The sequence below is a fragment of the Ictalurus furcatus genome, chromosome 26 (genome assembly GCF_023375685.1).
Source record: "Ictalurus furcatus strain D&B chromosome 26, Billie_1.0, whole genome shotgun sequence".
In the NCBI taxonomy this organism is placed as follows: domain Eukaryota; kingdom Metazoa; phylum Chordata; class Actinopteri; order Siluriformes; family Ictaluridae; genus Ictalurus; species Ictalurus furcatus.
In genome coordinates, this window is record NC_071280.1 from 13589672 (window position 1) to 13607781 (window position 18110).

The 18110-nt window shown below is 42.5% G+C and overlaps 1 protein-coding gene across 6 annotated transcripts in view; it reads left to right on the forward strand.

Annotated features, from left to right (window-relative positions):
* The window catches only part of raph1b (Ras association (RalGDS/AF-6) and pleckstrin homology domains 1b), a 74144-nt gene that overhangs the window by 43357 nt on the left and 12677 nt on the right, over window positions 1–18110 (forward strand). For 2 of the 6 annotated variants that reach the window (XM_053615118.1, XM_053615119.1), the window contains 4 exons: window positions 208–779; window positions 4294–4380; window positions 5885–5959; window positions 14923–15000. In XM_053615118.1, the coding sequence (XP_053471093.1) occupies window positions 208–779; window positions 4294–4380; window positions 5885–5959; window positions 14923–15000 (812 nt within the window). Of the gene's footprint in view, window positions 1–207; window positions 780–4293; window positions 4381–5884; window positions 5960–13067; window positions 14850–14922; window positions 15001–18110 lie in introns of those variants that run through there. The other 4 variants (XM_053615120.1, XM_053615121.1, XM_053615122.1 and 1 more) reach the window with 4 other exon arrangements.

An 18110-nucleotide genomic window follows, 5' to 3' on the forward strand; every position in this document is an offset into this window, starting at 1 on the left:
CAACATTTCCCTCACTCTATTTTAATCAACAATTGCGTTAAATGGAGCGGGTTTGGGTTTATATATCATTTAGTGTTTTCAGTTTTAAAAGGGCACAGATAATTATGTACATACATCACTGTGTGAATGGAGTGTGTGTATGTGTGTGTGTGTGTGTGTGTGTGTGTGTGCGTGTGTGTAACACCTTTCCCTCTTTCTTCTCTACAGAAGCCATAAACCAGGGTGAGCCGGTGGACCTGGACGCTCTCATGGCCGACCTGTGCTCCATCGAGCAGGAGCTCAGCACCATCGGCAAGCCTTCCTCCTCGTCCTCCTCGTCCTCTTCCTCCTTTTCTTCCTCATCTTCCTCCTCCGGTCGTCCCACAGACGCGAAGTCTCGCCAGCGGGCTGCACAGGGGCGTTCGGCCAGCGCCCGCCATGCCGGAGGCAGCAGCGGGGGGAGTGCGTGCAGCAGCAGCCACGCCTCTCCAGCAGGTACAGTGCGAGTGGGCGGCAGCCAGAGCCGACCAATGGCGTCTAACTTCTCTCTGGAAGACATCACGGCCCAGCTCGAGCAGGCCTCACGGAGCATGGACGAAGCCGCCCGTCAGACTTCAGAGTCTTCCGTGAGCAACTCTCAGCTCAGGCGTGCAGGCTCAGTGGGCGGGGCCAGCGACCAGGAGGCACGATCTGTCAGTCGCTCGTCGCGCTCCAGCGTCAACTCCGTCTCTGCCTCCAGCATGGACTCACTGGACACAAGGGGGCAGGACGGGGAGGCGCAGAACCAAACCAGCACAGAGGTACACACATATGCAGTTGCAACACATCACACCATTTAAACTAATATTTCTTCATGTATTGATTTCCCCTTGTCTTTTCTATTTATTTATTTTTTTTGCTTCTGTTACAAATAGTAACAAAATCTTTTAGGGACTTACACAAGAGTTTAGAGAATGTACAAAATAAAACCACAAGCAGAGATCAGAAGTAAATGATGCAAGCCTGTGACTCCTTTCCCAGGGTGCTTTGCACTCTGAGGTCATGGAGAACAGTAGTGCTCCCAGTTCCAGGGTGAGAATACAATAGTGGCACATTTCACCAGGCTTTGGCTCGGCTGTGAACAAAAATTGAATTAGATTTCTAAACAGAACAAAACAGATGTGAGAGAATTCTGCTATTACACGCTGTGGTACAAATAGAGAAACTAAAGAAGGCTTTTGGGAGAGATTTCGTGGGATAAAATCTGCCTTGGAGTCTTTTTTTTGCAATAGTAGTTATTGACGGTTTATACCACAGTGCTATCGAACGCTCGATTCTGATTGCAGCAGCTACGACAGTAGATCCAGTTGTGAGGTTTATATTATATTATTAAGGTTTCTAATATGTTAGAGCTTCTGCAGTAACAACTTGTTTGAATATGTCGGAAGGAGACTCCAGTGCGAGCGCTTTATCAAAACCAAAGGTAAAGTTGTAACAGTAAGTTTTCCGACACAGGAAAGTGTTCAGGAGAGAGGACGCTGCACATCCCGGTTTGTCTGAACATGACAAGCTACGGTCCCCTCCGAAAGTATTAGAACGGCAAGGTCAATTCTTTTGTTTTCTCTATACATTGAAGACATTTGGGTTTGAGTTCATAAGATGAATCTGAGACGATAGATCAGAATTTCAGCTTTCGTTTCCTCATATTTACATCTATAGTTGCAGTCAAAATTATTCAATAAATCAGGTTTATTGTCCAGAATGTACAGACTTTCAGCTGTTTGCAATGAACAAATCAAACAAAAGCAATTGAAATAGTTCAACACAACGAATGCTTCAAGTGGTTTCCCCAAATTTAACTGAAAACGCAACTTATAATGACTTCTCCAGTTTCAAGACCAGAGAGCTGTCTATGGGAGAAAATCAAGCCATTTTGAAGCTGTGAAAAGAGGGGAAATGGCCTTAGGCCTTGCCGTTCTAATACTTTCGGAGGGGACTGTCCTTTTTATTTTATTTATTTATTTATTTTTATTTTTTGATTTTTTTTGTCATTAACTTAGAGGATAAAAACAAGCTGGTGAACATAAGTGATAACAAGAACCAACTTGTTTCATGGATTTTCAACAGCAGTGTAACTTTTTTTAAAAAAAGAAACAAATTGTGTTACTTTAATTAATTAAACATTGTTATTATTGTCAAACTGCTGTGGTATAGGAAGAGTAAAACATTCTGTAGGAAAATAATAATAATGTTTTATTCCTTACTTCATTCTTAAAATATTCATGTTTCTTTTTTAGTGGATTTAGGATTCTCACAGTTTATCAGTACATCTGTCAGAGAGAATTAATGAAATAAAAGTAGAAATACACACACACACACACACACACACCAAAAAAAAAAATAAATAAATTCTAAAAGGCGAGCCACAATGACTCTCCTATGGTGTAATCAAATTACTTTTTTGAGATTTGGCTGGTTTTAACGGAAACCAGATGTGGTTTAACAAGCTTTGTATCATGATGTCATTGTGTGTGTGTGTGCGTGCGTGTGTGTGTGTGTGTGGGTTCTTTTGTATTGTACATTGAAAAACAAAATCCAAACAGGAACGAGCAGATTTTAGGGTTCTTGTTCATTCTCTAGAGACAGCTGGGTTGGTATCGGTGATGATAGTAATGAAATAAAATGGCTGTTAAAAATAAAAGAAAAAAAGGAAAGCATTTTTCTTTTGTTTGGTTACAATACACTGCTAGCGCCTCCCCAAGCGCTGTCTCTCAAATCTAAACTCGAACCACTGACCAATGACCAAAGACTTTGCTACAGTGTTGTTAGTGTGCACTAGAAAAAGGCCCAGTGTGCGACTGTGTGTGTGCATGAGTGAGTGTGTCTGTCCTCAATTAACCCACTTGCCCACTGTGTGTAATTGCAATTACCATTTCAGCTACAGCTAATTAATTAGCATTGTGATGCCAGTTATTTATGTGAATGCATGCGTTGTAAACCCCACGCTGACAGCATGAGTGGCGCCGCCTCGCCTGCCCTTTTGTCCAGTGTGTCATTTTGCAAGATGAGCATGACTGACCTGTCACAGCGCCTAGATCCAGGCTGCTTATATTAATCTTTTTTTTTATTAAACAGGAGCTTTATTATGATAATTTCTAAACCGTCCGCTTTTCAGACAAGCTTTAATATCTACTTTACACTCTTTTCGGCTCAGAGTTGTCAGCCTGGGTCTTCAGGATAGTGAGAGTAAAATGGTCAAAGGATGTGAAAGGGGGGAATCAGAGGACAGTTTGCTAGTCTGTAGCAGAAATTTAGGCAACCAAGGACCCTTTCCACATTAAAAAAAAACCCCCATTTATTATGATTACTGCACAGATTCATTATATAAATTTATACCACAGTGCTGTTGAATTCTCAAATCTGAATGATTTAAAGGTTTTGATTCATTTTCTGAAATAAACAGTAGTTCTGTCTGCAAGTCAAATCACGGTTATATATCAGTGCACTCATTCTCATACACTGTTTCTATAGAAACAACTCTCACAGGGACTTATGGCCGTTGTGCCATGTAATCGAAGGCCAATAATAAACAGATTTTTTTAACAAGGAAAAACATCTAATCATTGATTAGGTGAAATTGTCTGCAATGAGATGCTTATTTAACATTCATGAACGTGTCAGAATTTTTAATAGTAAGCTTTCCGCCATGAGAAAGTCACAGAACAGAGGACTTTGTCAGTTCTCGGGGACATGACATGTCTTATTAACATAAAGAAAGATGGGGGGAGGAAGCAAGTGTTTATAGCTGCTATAGGATAAGTGATAACAGGAATCGACTTTTTTCACGGATATTCCACAACGTTAAACCGGACTATAAACAGTTAAAACGCGTGTGCCGTTCATTAATAAATTACAAACCTGTAAGCTTTGGCAGATTGCTGTGGCGTTAAGGAGTAAAACACTTGAGGATGTGCTTCAGGGTGATAACCGTTGATGGCACATCCTCAAGTTTTTTATTACTTACTTATTTCAGAAACACCAAATCATTTACACTGTAGACTTAAAACATCTACACATTAAGATAAGGTGTATTTAAAGTAACACAGAGTGATAAATAGGATTGAAAGGTTAGAGATTAGAGAGAAAAAGAAGTCAATATGACATCCGGGAGCAAAAGTAAGCTCACAGGTGCTAAATGCAAACACCTGATTTACTTTAACCTTTGACCTTTGCTTCCCTGTTCCCAACCTCTCCTTGCCTGCCTGCATGATTGACATGTCTCTCTTTACCTGTATGCCTGTGATGTCACCACGTGGCCCGTGCCCCTTTTCCCAGCATGCATCATTGAGAAGGGTGAATGGTAACGCAGCCAGACGGCACCTAGACTTCACCTCCCGCGAGGGCGAAGTGGATCAGTGCACTGTAAGTGTGTGTGACGAACATGAATGTGCAGTTACGCTCTCATGTAACTGCAGAGTTTTGCTATTAGTTTTAATGTACTTGCTAAATAATTTAGAATAAATAAGCTGAGATTTGAATGGGTTGACTCCATTGTAACACAGCTTAAAAAAATTGACACACCTATAATAGTAATAGATTTAGGTTTCTTTCCGTGGAAGTAGTAAACGACTGTTCCACTGATAATGCAAAGGTAATCTTAGGAGAAGTAATACGTTTTTCTGAACACAAAAACTGCTTGTGGATGTTACATCCATTTCCAATTGTAGTGTTTATACAGTTCTACATGTACGTAGGTTTCGATAACAGACACCAGAACATTTCTGTTCAACTCATTGCTATATGGAGCACCTTTTTATGTACTTACTATATTTATTATTCTACCAGGGGTTTTTTTTTATACACAGAGTCGCCGTTTTATTAGGTGTACTTACATTTTATCACTCATTGGCCATATTTGGGTAAATCTACCATATAGGTCACTTCCTGTCCTCTAACAGTTGGCAATTGATGTTGGTATTGTTGATGTGGAAGCTTTTTTCCATATATCCTGAAGTTGGGGTTGCTATGGTTCCCATGGTGAGTTTACTTCCAGTTGCCATGTCTAGTACGATATCTGATGTACAGAACATACACAAAACCACCCTTTTGCCCACACATTATACGTCTTCCCACTAAAAATTTAAATTCTGAAGGGAACTGGTTGTGTATGAATTGTATCATTGCACCGCATCAACGTCTACTAGTGTACGAATAAGTGTAAAACTAAATGTTTTGTCAATTTTAAGAGGGTAGAAAGGGTTTTGATGTACCAAATGTTGAAAACACATGTGCTGTTCTAGTTTGTAAATCAAAGCCAGAAGTCCTGGATGGTTAGGGGGTGTTGAAACATACCAACCATTTTATCACTCATTCCTATTGCATGATGTTTTGTCGATTGCCCCGCCCACTTTGCATCGGGAATGCTCATTTTAACATCTCCAGCTTCCATTGACATTAAAATTCTGTCTACTTTGTCACACTATGAACATTGGTAGTACTGAGTACTGACCTCTTATAGAGCTACAGTCAGTAATTACCTACAAAGTGACGTATATGGTAGGTCGACCTGATAAAATGGCCAGTTAAGTCCTTAATTATAACTTAAGGCTCCAAGTTTCCATTTCTGATTGAACGATTAATTACAGCGCAAACCAAGAACGCTTACACTGCTGCACTTCGTGACTCCTGAACTGTTAATCATGTTCATTCATTATGATTTTTTTCCCTTGGTTTATTTGATCATACTTCTAGTGATTATCATAATTTTTTCCCCCCATATTCAGTTAATACACTACAATCAACACACGCATCGCTTTCACACTTTTTATAATGATCGATTGCACATTTTCTAGATTGACCAGATCACAAATATTGCTCATTGTGCACTAACTGATCTTGTTTGTCTTTCTCCTTGCTGTTGTTAAAGCACTCCTACCTGGACAGGGAGACCTCTCTGATTCTCAAAAGCATTGCAGGAAAGCCCTCTCACCTGCTGACCAAGGTGACGCCTTTCGCTTGCTCCTCCCCCCCTTTTTTAAAAAAAAAATCTCTCTGCGTGTGAATGATCTGTGTTTATCAATGCCTCCTAACTCCACCCTTAGATTCATCTGATTTGCATAGCCTCACCCTTATTGCTTTCCTGCTTCTGCCACGCCCACATGATTATAAGCTCCTCCCCCTTACTTTCTCTTCTCACAGGAGTTTTGTTGTTTTATCATCATGACAGTGCTGCTGGACATTTTTAACTATTAAACCCTGATTCTAAGATCAGCTCTACTATTCTTCATACACTGTTTAAGATTAAGGATTGGTGTATGCTGAGCTGGTCTTAAATCAGTGGAAAAGAGAACTCTCAAACCAACCTGACCAACCTGCAAGTCTACAGAGCTCTGAAAATTGTGCTTGTGTTTTGGTTAATTGTTGGTTTCCTGTAAAGAAAATGAAAGGACCACCAATATTTTGGAGGGAAAACTAAAATCTGGTAAGACATGTAAATAAACTTTGAGCTAGACTGAGCTGTAATCTGCTTGGCCTGCTTATCCAGTAAATATATACTGTGTTTACTGAACTCAAAAGAGCAAATTGAGAGCACAAAGAAGTAATTTGTGCTAAGTACAGTTACAGCTTTGTTACTTCAGTTTACTTTTTTGTGGCAAAAAAAGTAAATAAAAGGAATGTCTCTCTGGGAGTTTATGCCCAGTTTCCAAAATAATGGTTTAATGAGCATGCTCTAATATGTATACATATACAGCTACAGTGCTTTCAGGGAAATTAAACCCAGATGGTCTGTGTATTTTTAGACAACCCAGACACCGCAGGAAATTGTTGATACATTTAACTTCGTTGTTGTTATTATTATTATTATTATTATTATTATTATTATTATTATTATTATTATCATTGTTGTTGTTGTTAAATGTTGATCTGGATTGGTTTTAGCCTTCTTGTTGTACTACGTCCCACTACAGGAACATGCTTGAAACTAATTCTAGATCAGCACTGTTATTATAAGATGCATACAATCGCTTTATTAAGAACACCTGTACAACTGCACATTCATTACGGAACAGACTCACAGAAACTGGACAGTTGAAGACTGGAAAAAGACCAGGTGGTTTAAAAAAAAAATTTCCATCTAAAATTCAACTGTCCGGTTTGGGTGAACCTGTGCCCATGATGATAGGAGTGGAACCCAATGTGATCTTCTGCTGTTGTAGCCCATCCACCTCAAGGTTTGATGATTTGTGCATGCTGAGATGCTTCTCTGCTCACCACAGTTGTAAAGAGTGATTATACGGGTTACTGTATCCTTCCTGGCAGCTCGAACTCATCTGGCCGAGTTGTTTCCACCCACAGAACAGTCGCTCACTCGGTGTTTTTTGTTTTTCACACCATTCTGTGTAAACTCTAGAGGCTGTTTTGTGTGAAACTCCCAGGAGATCATCAGTTTCTGAAATACTCAAACTGGCCCATCTGGCACCAACAACCATGCCACGGTTAAAGTCACAGAGATCACACTTTTTCCCCATTCTGGTATTTGAAGTGAACATTACTTGAAGCTCTTTTCCTGTATTTGCATGATTTTATACATCGTGCTGCTGCCACGTGATTTGGCAGATTGTTTAACTACATAAATGTGCAGGATTACTGGTGTTCCTATTAAAGTGGCCAATGAGTGTATACATTGAAGGGCTGGGTTTTTTTCTATTTGAATTTTATATTTACACTCATCGACAAGGGTTCTTTAGATTGTTAAAGAAGGGTTCTTTAGAGTTTGTCACTTCCTACATTGGTTGTGCATGGAAACATCTCTCATAGGGAAATTCTCTAATGAGGTTCTACATGGTAAGGTTCTGACCAGAGGAACAAACTGAAGAACCCTTTTATAAATACTGAAGATATAATGTGCATGGGTATCAACTTGTCTTACCTTCACACCGGCAGAACATGTACATAAATGTTGTTTTTTTGTCTGTTTTTTTACACGTCAGCGTTGTAGTTTACATCACCTACCACAACTGTTGGTATTATTGGAGATGTTGAAGTCAAACCTACAGTATTATTGAGCTGTATTTGTTTCACATTTCCTAAGAGTTTGTATTTGAGGTGAAAGTCTGACACTATGTGGGATTTCCTGTATACCAAAAGTTGTGTCTTGTTGTCAGGAGTTCTCATGATCCCAGGAGAGCGTAACTGTCGATGGTGGTCTTACATTGTTCTCTTTTGATCTGTCCCCGGTACCACATAACAGTGCAGTAGTGTTCTCCTCTTATCACGGTGCACAAGCAGCAGTTTGAAAAGATGTGCTGTATCTTCGAGGAAGTCCATGTTAGCCTTCACACGCTCAGTCTGGTAGCTTTTGTGCTGAACTAGCTAGTGAGTGTCAGCTAGCAATGATTTAATTTCTAGAAAGCTGATTTAAGAAACAGTTCAGGAAGCTCAGGCTTGGCTTCTTTTCCCTTGGACTTTTGGCTGCTTTTTTAAAAGACAGTATAACTTTGCTAGTTCTTCTGAAGACTCAGAAGATACATTGGTAAGCTAACTAGCTATGTGGGTTCTGTCATTATGTTTAACTACTGGATTAACCACCTTATAAGTATGACAGAGGCTTATCTAATACTTTATTTGATTTAATCCTTAATTCTATTAAAACCACATGGTGTGACACTGCTTTGCTAACTTTATTTAGTACCGCTATTATCAAGCCAGGTATTTTTGTTTAGCTAAATTGTTTTCAAGTAAGACAGCTGTGTAATACCTTGTGACTAACAAGGTTAACCGCAACGGGGAATTTAGTCATTGAACATTATCTCTCAGGATGGAGCACCACCTGTACTGCACCGTTTAGCTGTACAGGTTATTGTGTATGTTTGTGGGTGGTTGTTTGTATATTTAAGGCTTTGAGGATTGCCGTGTATTTACAGAGAGACTCACAGTTTGACATGAGTTGGAAATGTGTTTTGGCGACGCGTACACGCCAATAAACATGCACATGTAAACTTTTGATTGGTTTCTAGAACATGCGATGTCTCTGAGGGACTTTAATCCATTTACACAATATAAATAATCTGTGTCTCTGTCACACGCACTCATGCACAAATATTTCTCCAGAACCATTAGATTTACATATTAGACAGCTAGTGGTATTCTGTACGCAGCAACATGAAACCACTTGGCTGCTATATTTGTTTTCTCTGGCAGTCATTTATTGGCTTATTTTAAACGTATGCGAAGTCGCAACTTCCCCCATTGCGCCCCGACACTGTCCCCATTGCGCCCTGACACTGTCCCCATTTCGCTCTCGACACTGTCCCCATTGCACCCCGACAATGTCCCCATTGCGCTCTCGACACTATCCCCATTGCGCCCCGACACTGTCCCCATTGCGCTCTCGACACTGTCCCCATTGCGCTCTCGACACTGTCCCCATTGCACCCCGACAATGTCCCCATTGCGCTCTCGACACTGTCCCCATTGCGCCCCGACACTGTCCCCATTGCGCTCTCGACACTGTCTCCATTGCGCTCTCGACACTGTCCCCATTGCGCCCCGACACTGTCCCCATTGCGCTCTCGACACTGTCCCCATTGCGCCCCGACACTATCCCCATTGTGCTCTCGACACTGTCCCCATTGCGCTCTCGACACTGTCCCCATTGCGCCCCGACACTGTCCCCATTTCGCTCTCGACACTGTCCCCATTGCGCCCCGACACTGTCCCCATTGCGCTCTCGACACTGTCCCCATTGCGCTCTCGACACTATCCCCATTTTGCTCTCGACACTGTCCCCATTGCGCCCCGACACTGTCCCCATTGCGCTCTCGACACTGTCCCCATTGCACCCCGACACTGTCCCCATTGCGCTCTCGACACTGTCCCCATTACACCCCAACACTGTCCCCATGTGCCTCAACTCCATCTCCATGTGCCCCAACACCATTCCCATGTTCCCAAACACCGTCTGCTGGACAAGTAGATGGCATTGGGTACTGTCCCCATGTGCCCTGAAACAGTCCACATGTGCTCCAACACTGTCCTCATGTCCAACACCTTCCCGATAGTACATCTTAAAGCTAAACTATATGAGATGTATTGTTGAGGTACTGATCTTATTGCCGTGTTTATTAATTTCAAACTTGAGAAGGTTTGCTCACAGATATAAGTGCTGTCGAAGACGGTAGACATGTTGAGACTGTTCTTTTTGATGTTCGGGAAAGTGGAGTTGGGTAGAGAGGCACATAAGTCAATTACACTGTTTGCCCTGAAAGCATTTTTCAAAGCATCACAGTTCTGCATTTCAACCAGCTCATTTGATAACAAGGCAATGTGTCATCTGTCAGCAGCAAATGGGTTTTGTAAAAGATGAATGTCGTTTGCATGGATATCTCACCTCAGACTCCCTCTTCAGCAGTTTCAGCGCTTCCACACATTTTCTGGCTGGGAATCGGATCAGTGGTTTCTCAGTAAATAGCTTTTATTTGTCTTAGAAGCAGTACTAATTTGACTTTGAATGCTTTCACATGAGAATACATATCATACCTTTGCCTTGATGCTGCAAATTAAGAACGTTCAGTGATTCTGTCACGTCAGTTTAAAAAGCTAGGTACTACCTAGCGTTGAGCGATTAATATCGATATAATATCGATATCATGATGAATGATTACGCAATACACTTTCCTGAGATATCGTTGGTATGGTGATCTATTGATCACTTTGCAACACAAGTCTTGCTGGTGAATTAAGCAAGTGGATATGTAGTGGCCTCGTTCATCCCTCTCCTTATCGACAAGGCCAAGTAGCCCCCGTGTCGTGCTGACCGCGCTCGCTGCACCGCCAGTTATCTCGTTTGTGAGCTTTGCCCAGTCAAGTCGCAAATATTCCATTGTTTGGCGAACCTTCTCAAAAATATACTCTCCCATTGTTGTACTTTTGAGGCTTCATAAAGCAGCAATCTCTTCAGATATCTCAAAGTTGACTCCAACTTTGTCAACTCCACATATTAATATGAGATGCTGTGTAGCATATCACACATCATTACTGTCATCAAGTGCTAGCAAAAAAAAACGTCCATTTTTAAAAATATTTTTATGTTGTAGCTGGACATGAAGGTTTCTTCCCATTTCTTCAGTCCTTCTCGTGATAAGGATTCTTCTCTTGTAGTATCTTCAGGACCGACGAACTCCCCATCCGGATACACTTACTCCCCTTCAGGACACACTTATTCCCCGCCTGGACACGCCTTACTCCCCGTCCTGACACACGAACTCCCCGTCCTGACACACGAACTCCCCGCCCGTCCGGACACACTTACTCCCCGTCCGGGCACACTTACTCCCCGCCCGTCCGGACACACGAACTCCCCGCCCGTCCGAACACACGAACTCCCCGCCCGTCCGAACACACGAACTCCCCGTCCGTCCGGGCACACTTACTCCCCGCCCGTCCGGACACACGAACTCCCCGCCCGTCCGAACACACGAACTCCCCGCCCGTCCGAACACACGAACTCCCCGTCCGTCCGGGCACACTTACTCCCCGCCCGTCCGGACACACGAACTCCCCGCCCGTCCGGACACACGAACTCCCCGCCCGTCCAGACACACTTACTCCCCGTCCGGACACACTTACTCCCCGCCCGTCCGGACACACTTACTCCCCGTCCGTCCGGACACACTTACTCCCCGTCTGGACACACTTAGCCCCGTCCAGACACACTTACTCCCCGTCCGGACACACTTATCTCGTCCGGACACACTTATCCCGTCCGGACACACTTACTCCCCGCCCGTCCGGACACACTTACTCCCCGTCCGGACACACTCCCCGTCTGGACACACTTAGCCCCGTCCAGACACACTTATTCCCCTTCAGGACACACAAACTCCCCTTCAGGACAAACAAGCACAAACCCCCCTTCAGGACACTCAAACTCCCCGTCTGGACAAACAAACTCCCCTTCAAGACACACAAACTCCTCGTCTGAGAGAGGTTTTCAGCTACATGCTATTTGTTTGGCACGACTCCTTCAGTTGAGGTTGTCTTAAAAACGAGTTCTGCTGTGTTTCCAGTTCTTTTTTTTAATTTCAATTCTTTGTCTGCTTGCATGTGTCCTTGCATGCAGTCATATTTTTCTTTAAATGTTTGGATTCAAAATAATGGCGCCTTTTCCTTGCAACAAACGAAGAAGTAATTGTTTGTGCGTGTAAAAGCCCTGCATTCTCCAGTAGCTTACGAATACACTATTAGATGGTATCAGTCACAGAAAAGACAGCTACAATAAACTTATTAACACTGTTTATTGTGTCTATCCGAGGACAAATAAATGGCTCACTTAACGTGACTAAACGTAATGTCGCCTTCAGCGTATAGGTTGTTCTTTTGTGAACCATGTAGTTATTCAGCGGGCCAGTCATAATGTATCCGTTAAATCCTTTATGAGAGCCACAGTTTGGGGACCTCTACAAAAGAGATTTGGGGGGAGCATTAGAGTATTTTTTAGCAATGATGAGAAGAGAGACTGAACTGAGCTCACATTATTTATTCTGTATGAGCACAGAGACAGCATGGTGAATTACAGAACATGGAAGAGACAGCGAGGGAGGAAGAGGAAGGGGGGAAGAGAAGGCAAGAGACTTCAAAGAGAATTTGAATATTTTTGTAACAGCCTCTGCAAAGCCTGTTATCTCTCTCTCTCTCTGTCTGTGTCTCTTGCTCTCGCTCTCTCTCTCTCTCTCTCTCTCTCTCTCAGGAATCTACCCTAGACAAAGACCTGCAAGAATTCTGCATGTTCATGTCTCTCTTTTATCTCTGCATTCTTCTCCTTTTACCATCTGCAACGTTTCCATTTTTATATGCGTTGCATCCGTAGTGCATCTCTCACTCCTTCTGTCTTTGCCTCCCTCTCCATCACCCTCTCCTGGCCTACAGACAGGAAATGAAGCAAAGCGACAGAAATTAAGAGCGGAATGACTAGGTGGATTATTTCTCCCAAGTATGTCAATAGAAGATGTATCAGTAAAGAGAGACAACTTGTCTGCTTAGACTGTAAATTTCCCAAATCAACTCTTGCTTCTTTTACCAGCCTGAGATAAAAGAGCCGATACGAGACGTCTGTCCAGACTCTCCGTGATTGGCCGCCAGAAAGAAGGTCATGGAAAAGCCGCACTCTGATTGGCTCTCAGGCTTCGGCTGTATAGATCGATTGGTGCAGAGGGTCTTCTGTGGAGGCTTCTCGTGTTTGTGAGGGGGGATTAGACCCCAAGATTGGACACGGTCCCAGAGAAATGCAGCTGTTCTGCAGAGAGAAAGAGAAAGGAGTGCAGACATGAAACTATGAAACAGTGAGATACAGAGAGAAAGTCAGAAGGAGGACAGAGAAAGACTATAAGACAGTAGAGTGGTAGTGGAGAGAGAGAGAGAGACAGTGATGGATAGAGCGATTGAAAAAAGGGGAAAATGCAGAGAGAGAAAGACATGGGTGTGAAGCAGGGAGGCAGTCAAAGGTAGAGAAAGAGAGAGGACTGTCTAAGACACAGAAAGAGAGAGATAGAGTGAGGGAAAACAGGACTGGATAGAGAGAGAAAGCAGAGAGAGACAAAGGACGAGTGTAGACAGAAACCGGAAGAGAAAGACAGAAGGAGGGGACAGAAAGAAAGAAACCAAGAGACACAGAAAGAATGTGCCTGGAGGAGTGAAGCAGGGAGACTAAGAGACAGACAGTGAAGGACACGGCTAGATATATTAGGAGCAAAGTAAAGAGACAGACAGACAGACAAGGAGGGAAGACCGACAGGAGCTGTGAGAGTGGGGGGGGGGGAGGCATGAGCAAAGAGACACAAAAAGTTACAGAAGCAACGAAGCAGGAAAGCAGATATGGACAATCAGCGACATGGAGTGAGACAGTAAAAGGAAAGTAGGGAGTGGGACAGAAAACTGGAGAGAGAAATGCAGGCACAAAGTGTGAGACAAAGAAGGTAGGCTAGTGAGAGAGAGAGAGAGTGAGAGAAAGAGAAGTAGACAGACAGAAGTGGGCATGGTGAGAGAAAGACAGACGTGAGAGTGAATGAGTGAAGCTGAGAGACAGACGGATAGAGGGAGATAAAGGCAAGTGAGCAAGAGAGATGTGATAGACAGAGAAAGAGAGACAGACAGTTGTAGTGAATGAGGAATTCTCTCTCTCTCTCTCTCTCTCTCTCTCTCTCTCTCTGAGCCCTCCCACTCCTCTAGAGTGCAGTGTGTAGAGCTGAAGATCAGCAGCGTGTCTTCTAACACCTCAGTGTGTCTCCATGTCTCCAGCTGTGTCTCATTCATTTAGACACTACATATATATATATATATATACACACACACACACACACACACACACTTCCTTACAGCTTTACACACCTTCTGATCAACCAGGATTGACTTTTGTTTAGTCTTTTTTTTAACTCTTTTTTTTTTTCCCCCCATCATGGAGTCCACTTTTTGGCTGAAGGCGATCTCTGTTGGCGTTTCTACTAAAACCCACAACGGCTCTCCAGATTTTTTCTCCTGAACGGATCGACGTTGGGTTTTGTCTGTGATATTTTCAGCTTCGCGTCTCCTTTCATGTGGACTTTTATTGTATTTTTTTAAATGAAAAAGCAGCCGTTCATTCTCCAAAGGGTCGGAGAGACGGGACATGGACGTGTGAGTAGGTCCTGAGCGTAGCGTAGCATAGTGAGTCGAGCACACGCAGAGACACAAGCTGGCGTGTGTTTTGGGTTTGAAGAGTGAACATGGACATGATGACAGCGTGTTGGAGGGGACAGGTAGGGCTGATTTTAAGGGGGCGTGAGAGGACCAGAACTCCACCTGTCGACTTTCAAAAAGATTATTATTCAATGCACAATGCTCCTGCTGGTGTGAAGGTATTTTCTGTGTGTTTGTGTGTGCACATGTCTGTTTGTGTGTCTGTGTGGTAACATTGTTCTGCGTTTGTAGGAGGAGCAGGCTGCCAAAGCAAAGGCGGAAAAAATCCGTGTGGCTCTGGAGAAAATTAAAGAAGCACAGGTCAAAAAGGTGGGTGCGCCAAAGCCGTGTGTGTGTGTGTGTGTGTGTGTGTTAAGGGAGGGTTAGAGGGGTTCTAGGATTTGGCAATACTGCAAAAATATCATACTCTGAAATAGCTAACAAAGAAAAACAATGATCACATGAAAAAAAAATGTTGAAGTGGAAAAGATTAAACAGATTTAAAAAGTAATGATTAAGTTTGTTGGTGTATAGAAGCAATAACCTTCAAAATGTTGCATGATGCTGTTTAATATGAATTTATCACTATATCATCCAACTGTCTTTTTTGTCTGCTGTTTTTCGTTTGCTTTGTTTTGTTGTTGTTTTTTTTTACTCAAATATTTGGGGGTTTTTTCTCTCCATTTTTCCCATCACAACAGTGTCCGAAATTTTGTTCTGAATCAACATTCACTATGTGGCGGAATCCCACTTGGCTAGCAAGGTTTTATACATTAATGTGAAATCTGTGTGCTTTATTTCAGTGGTGACAAAAACTCGCCCTGTTTCTACACACAGTTCCGAATGACAGGCTTTATCTTTGTCTTCAGATCCATTTGTTCATAGAATACGAGTGCAAGCAAATGTATAACAAGAGAAGTATTTAAATAACTTGTCGTGATAGGCCAATTTGCATAGTGTCATTCTAAATAGACGTTGTGGTACTGTTAATAACATCAGAGAAATATGATTTAGTACGCAAGTACAGTAGGTGATTATTTTTTCTGGATGACGCACCCAGCTGTGTGTGAAAAGAGTGAAAACATTCTGAAGAAATGAGCCTTTCGATCATTTCTGCTGAAAGATATGTGTGCGTTCTTAAAGTTGAAGGGTTGAAGTATGTTATACATCCAGTTTTTGCCAAAAAAATAACAAATTTTGGTCTTTTCTGACTAGAATTCAACCAAAAATGGTGTATTACTGATATTTTTAATGAGATTAATAACAGTATCTCTCACATTTATATCATCCAAGGAGGTGATAACATGTAGGATGACATACTAAATAAATGTCTGTTTAAAATCCTATCTATATTGGACTTTTTGGTTTGTTTGGGTTTTTTGGGGTTTTTTTTTTTTTTTTTTTTTTTTTTACAAAAATTAAAGTCATAATAAAGTAAAGCCTTATTGAATAATTAATGCAAATTAAAGTTTAATTGACTGTAATTAATCCTAATTTATATTTCACCAAAATCTATTTCAGTAACTGAGCAAGCTGAGCTTTAAAAAAAAAAAAAAAAGCTATGTAAACCATCAGGGTATTGTTGCGCTTGAATATCATAGAGCTGTATATATGCTGCCTCAATGCTGCACAGCATGCTGCAGACAGACGAGGAGAGAGAACATGCTAGAAAATAGGTCAGTGTGTGTGTGTGTGCGTGTGTCACATCCTGAAAAACCTGGACTGGCTTTTCAGTCATGGAAGTATTACATTTGGCTATTAAGCTACTGAGATGCATGTTCTCCTGATGGCTGTATTCATAGACTGCTGACAAATTAAAGGAAAATCCATCATAGTGTCTTACTAAGGTGTTGGGCACCCACAAGTCCCCTTACCAGCTTCAGTGCACATTGGTATGTCTCAAGACCATCATTTTCATCCTCCATTCAGTGAGCTCTCCTTCCCTGTGGTTGGAGGCAGAGTCAATCTGGAAGAGCCTACGTCCACTAGGATAGAAATGTTTTATTATAGGATTAAGGCGATCAGTCAGAAGAACTTTGTATTGTATTGACTTGCACGGTGGCTTAGTGGTTAGCACATTCGGTGGGGGGTGGGGGGTTTTGAATCCTGCCTCCACCCTGTGTGCACGGAGTTTGCATGTTCTCCCTGTGCTCGGGGGTTTCCTCCGAGTATTCTGGTTTCCTCCCCAGTCCAAAGACATGCGTTATAGGCTGATTGGCATTTCCAAATTGTTCATTGTGTGTGAGTGTGCGCCCTACAATGGGTTGGCACCCAGTCCAGGGAGGTCGTCCCAAACCCCCCCCCCCGCCCCAAGTTCCCTAGGATGGGCTCCAGGCTCCCCACGACTCTGTGTAGGATATGCAGTACGGAAATGGATGGATGGACTTCCCTCTGAGGAGCCAAACCATGTCAGCAAAATTATTGCAGATTAGTATAGATTTACACACATATGCATGTTTTGCAAGACTTCTCTATATAGAAGAAGTTTGGATGTCAGTGTTGAGAAGACAGAGTTCAAATCTTGGCAATGCCACAGCCATCCGTTGCTGGGAGTCAAGAGAGCAGGATGGGAGGGATTGCATACTCTCTCTCTCTCTCTCCTGTCAGTCACTGTGTCTAGCCAATCAGAGCTATCTGTGAGTTTATGCATGTTGAAGAGGGTAGATAGCGCTTTCCTCCGAGTGTGTTACGCTGCCCTGTGATGCAGCATGGGCAACAGGTAGATGCACTTAACATGTCTCAGAGGAAGTATGTGTTTGTCTTTACCCTCCTCAGTTGGTAGTGGTAGTGTCATATAGTGGGTAGGACTTGGCAAGACCAAATTGGGGAGTAAACTGGTGGGGGAAAAAAAAAATCAAGATTCCCAACAAATCCATTTATAATTATAACTTGACACTGAATCGAATTCATGTCAAATTGTGAGGTTTTGAAAAATTCCTGCACCTAATACTGGAAATACTTTCAGAGAAGTGCATCATGATGCAATTTATTGTGAGTGTAGTACATCATCATCTGACCAGTCCTTGTTCTTGTATATTGTGGCAAAGGCTTTATAAACATAGTGGGGACTCTGTTAAGCCGAGTGCATGCTGTGCGATTTTTAATAGTCGTTTGCGACTGTTGCTTGTCAGACTGTATGAACACGATCCCCGCTGTAAGCCGCGTCACGCTGTAGGATCGCAGTTGTCATTAATGTTGGACTGTACGAATGTCAAGACGTGAAAAACGGATGCATGCGAGAAGTCTCGAGTCGTATGGAGTAGGAGAAGCCACACTACATGACTGTTCCTCAAATCTTCTGACACTGCCAGAATTTAATCGGAGGAAAAATTGGACCGCAACGGATATTAATGGGCTGTCGGGGAACACGTCGAACTAGTGATCAAAGACTACAGATCTTGGCGTAGGGTTATAGGAATCTTTTAGGATTCTCAAAACGT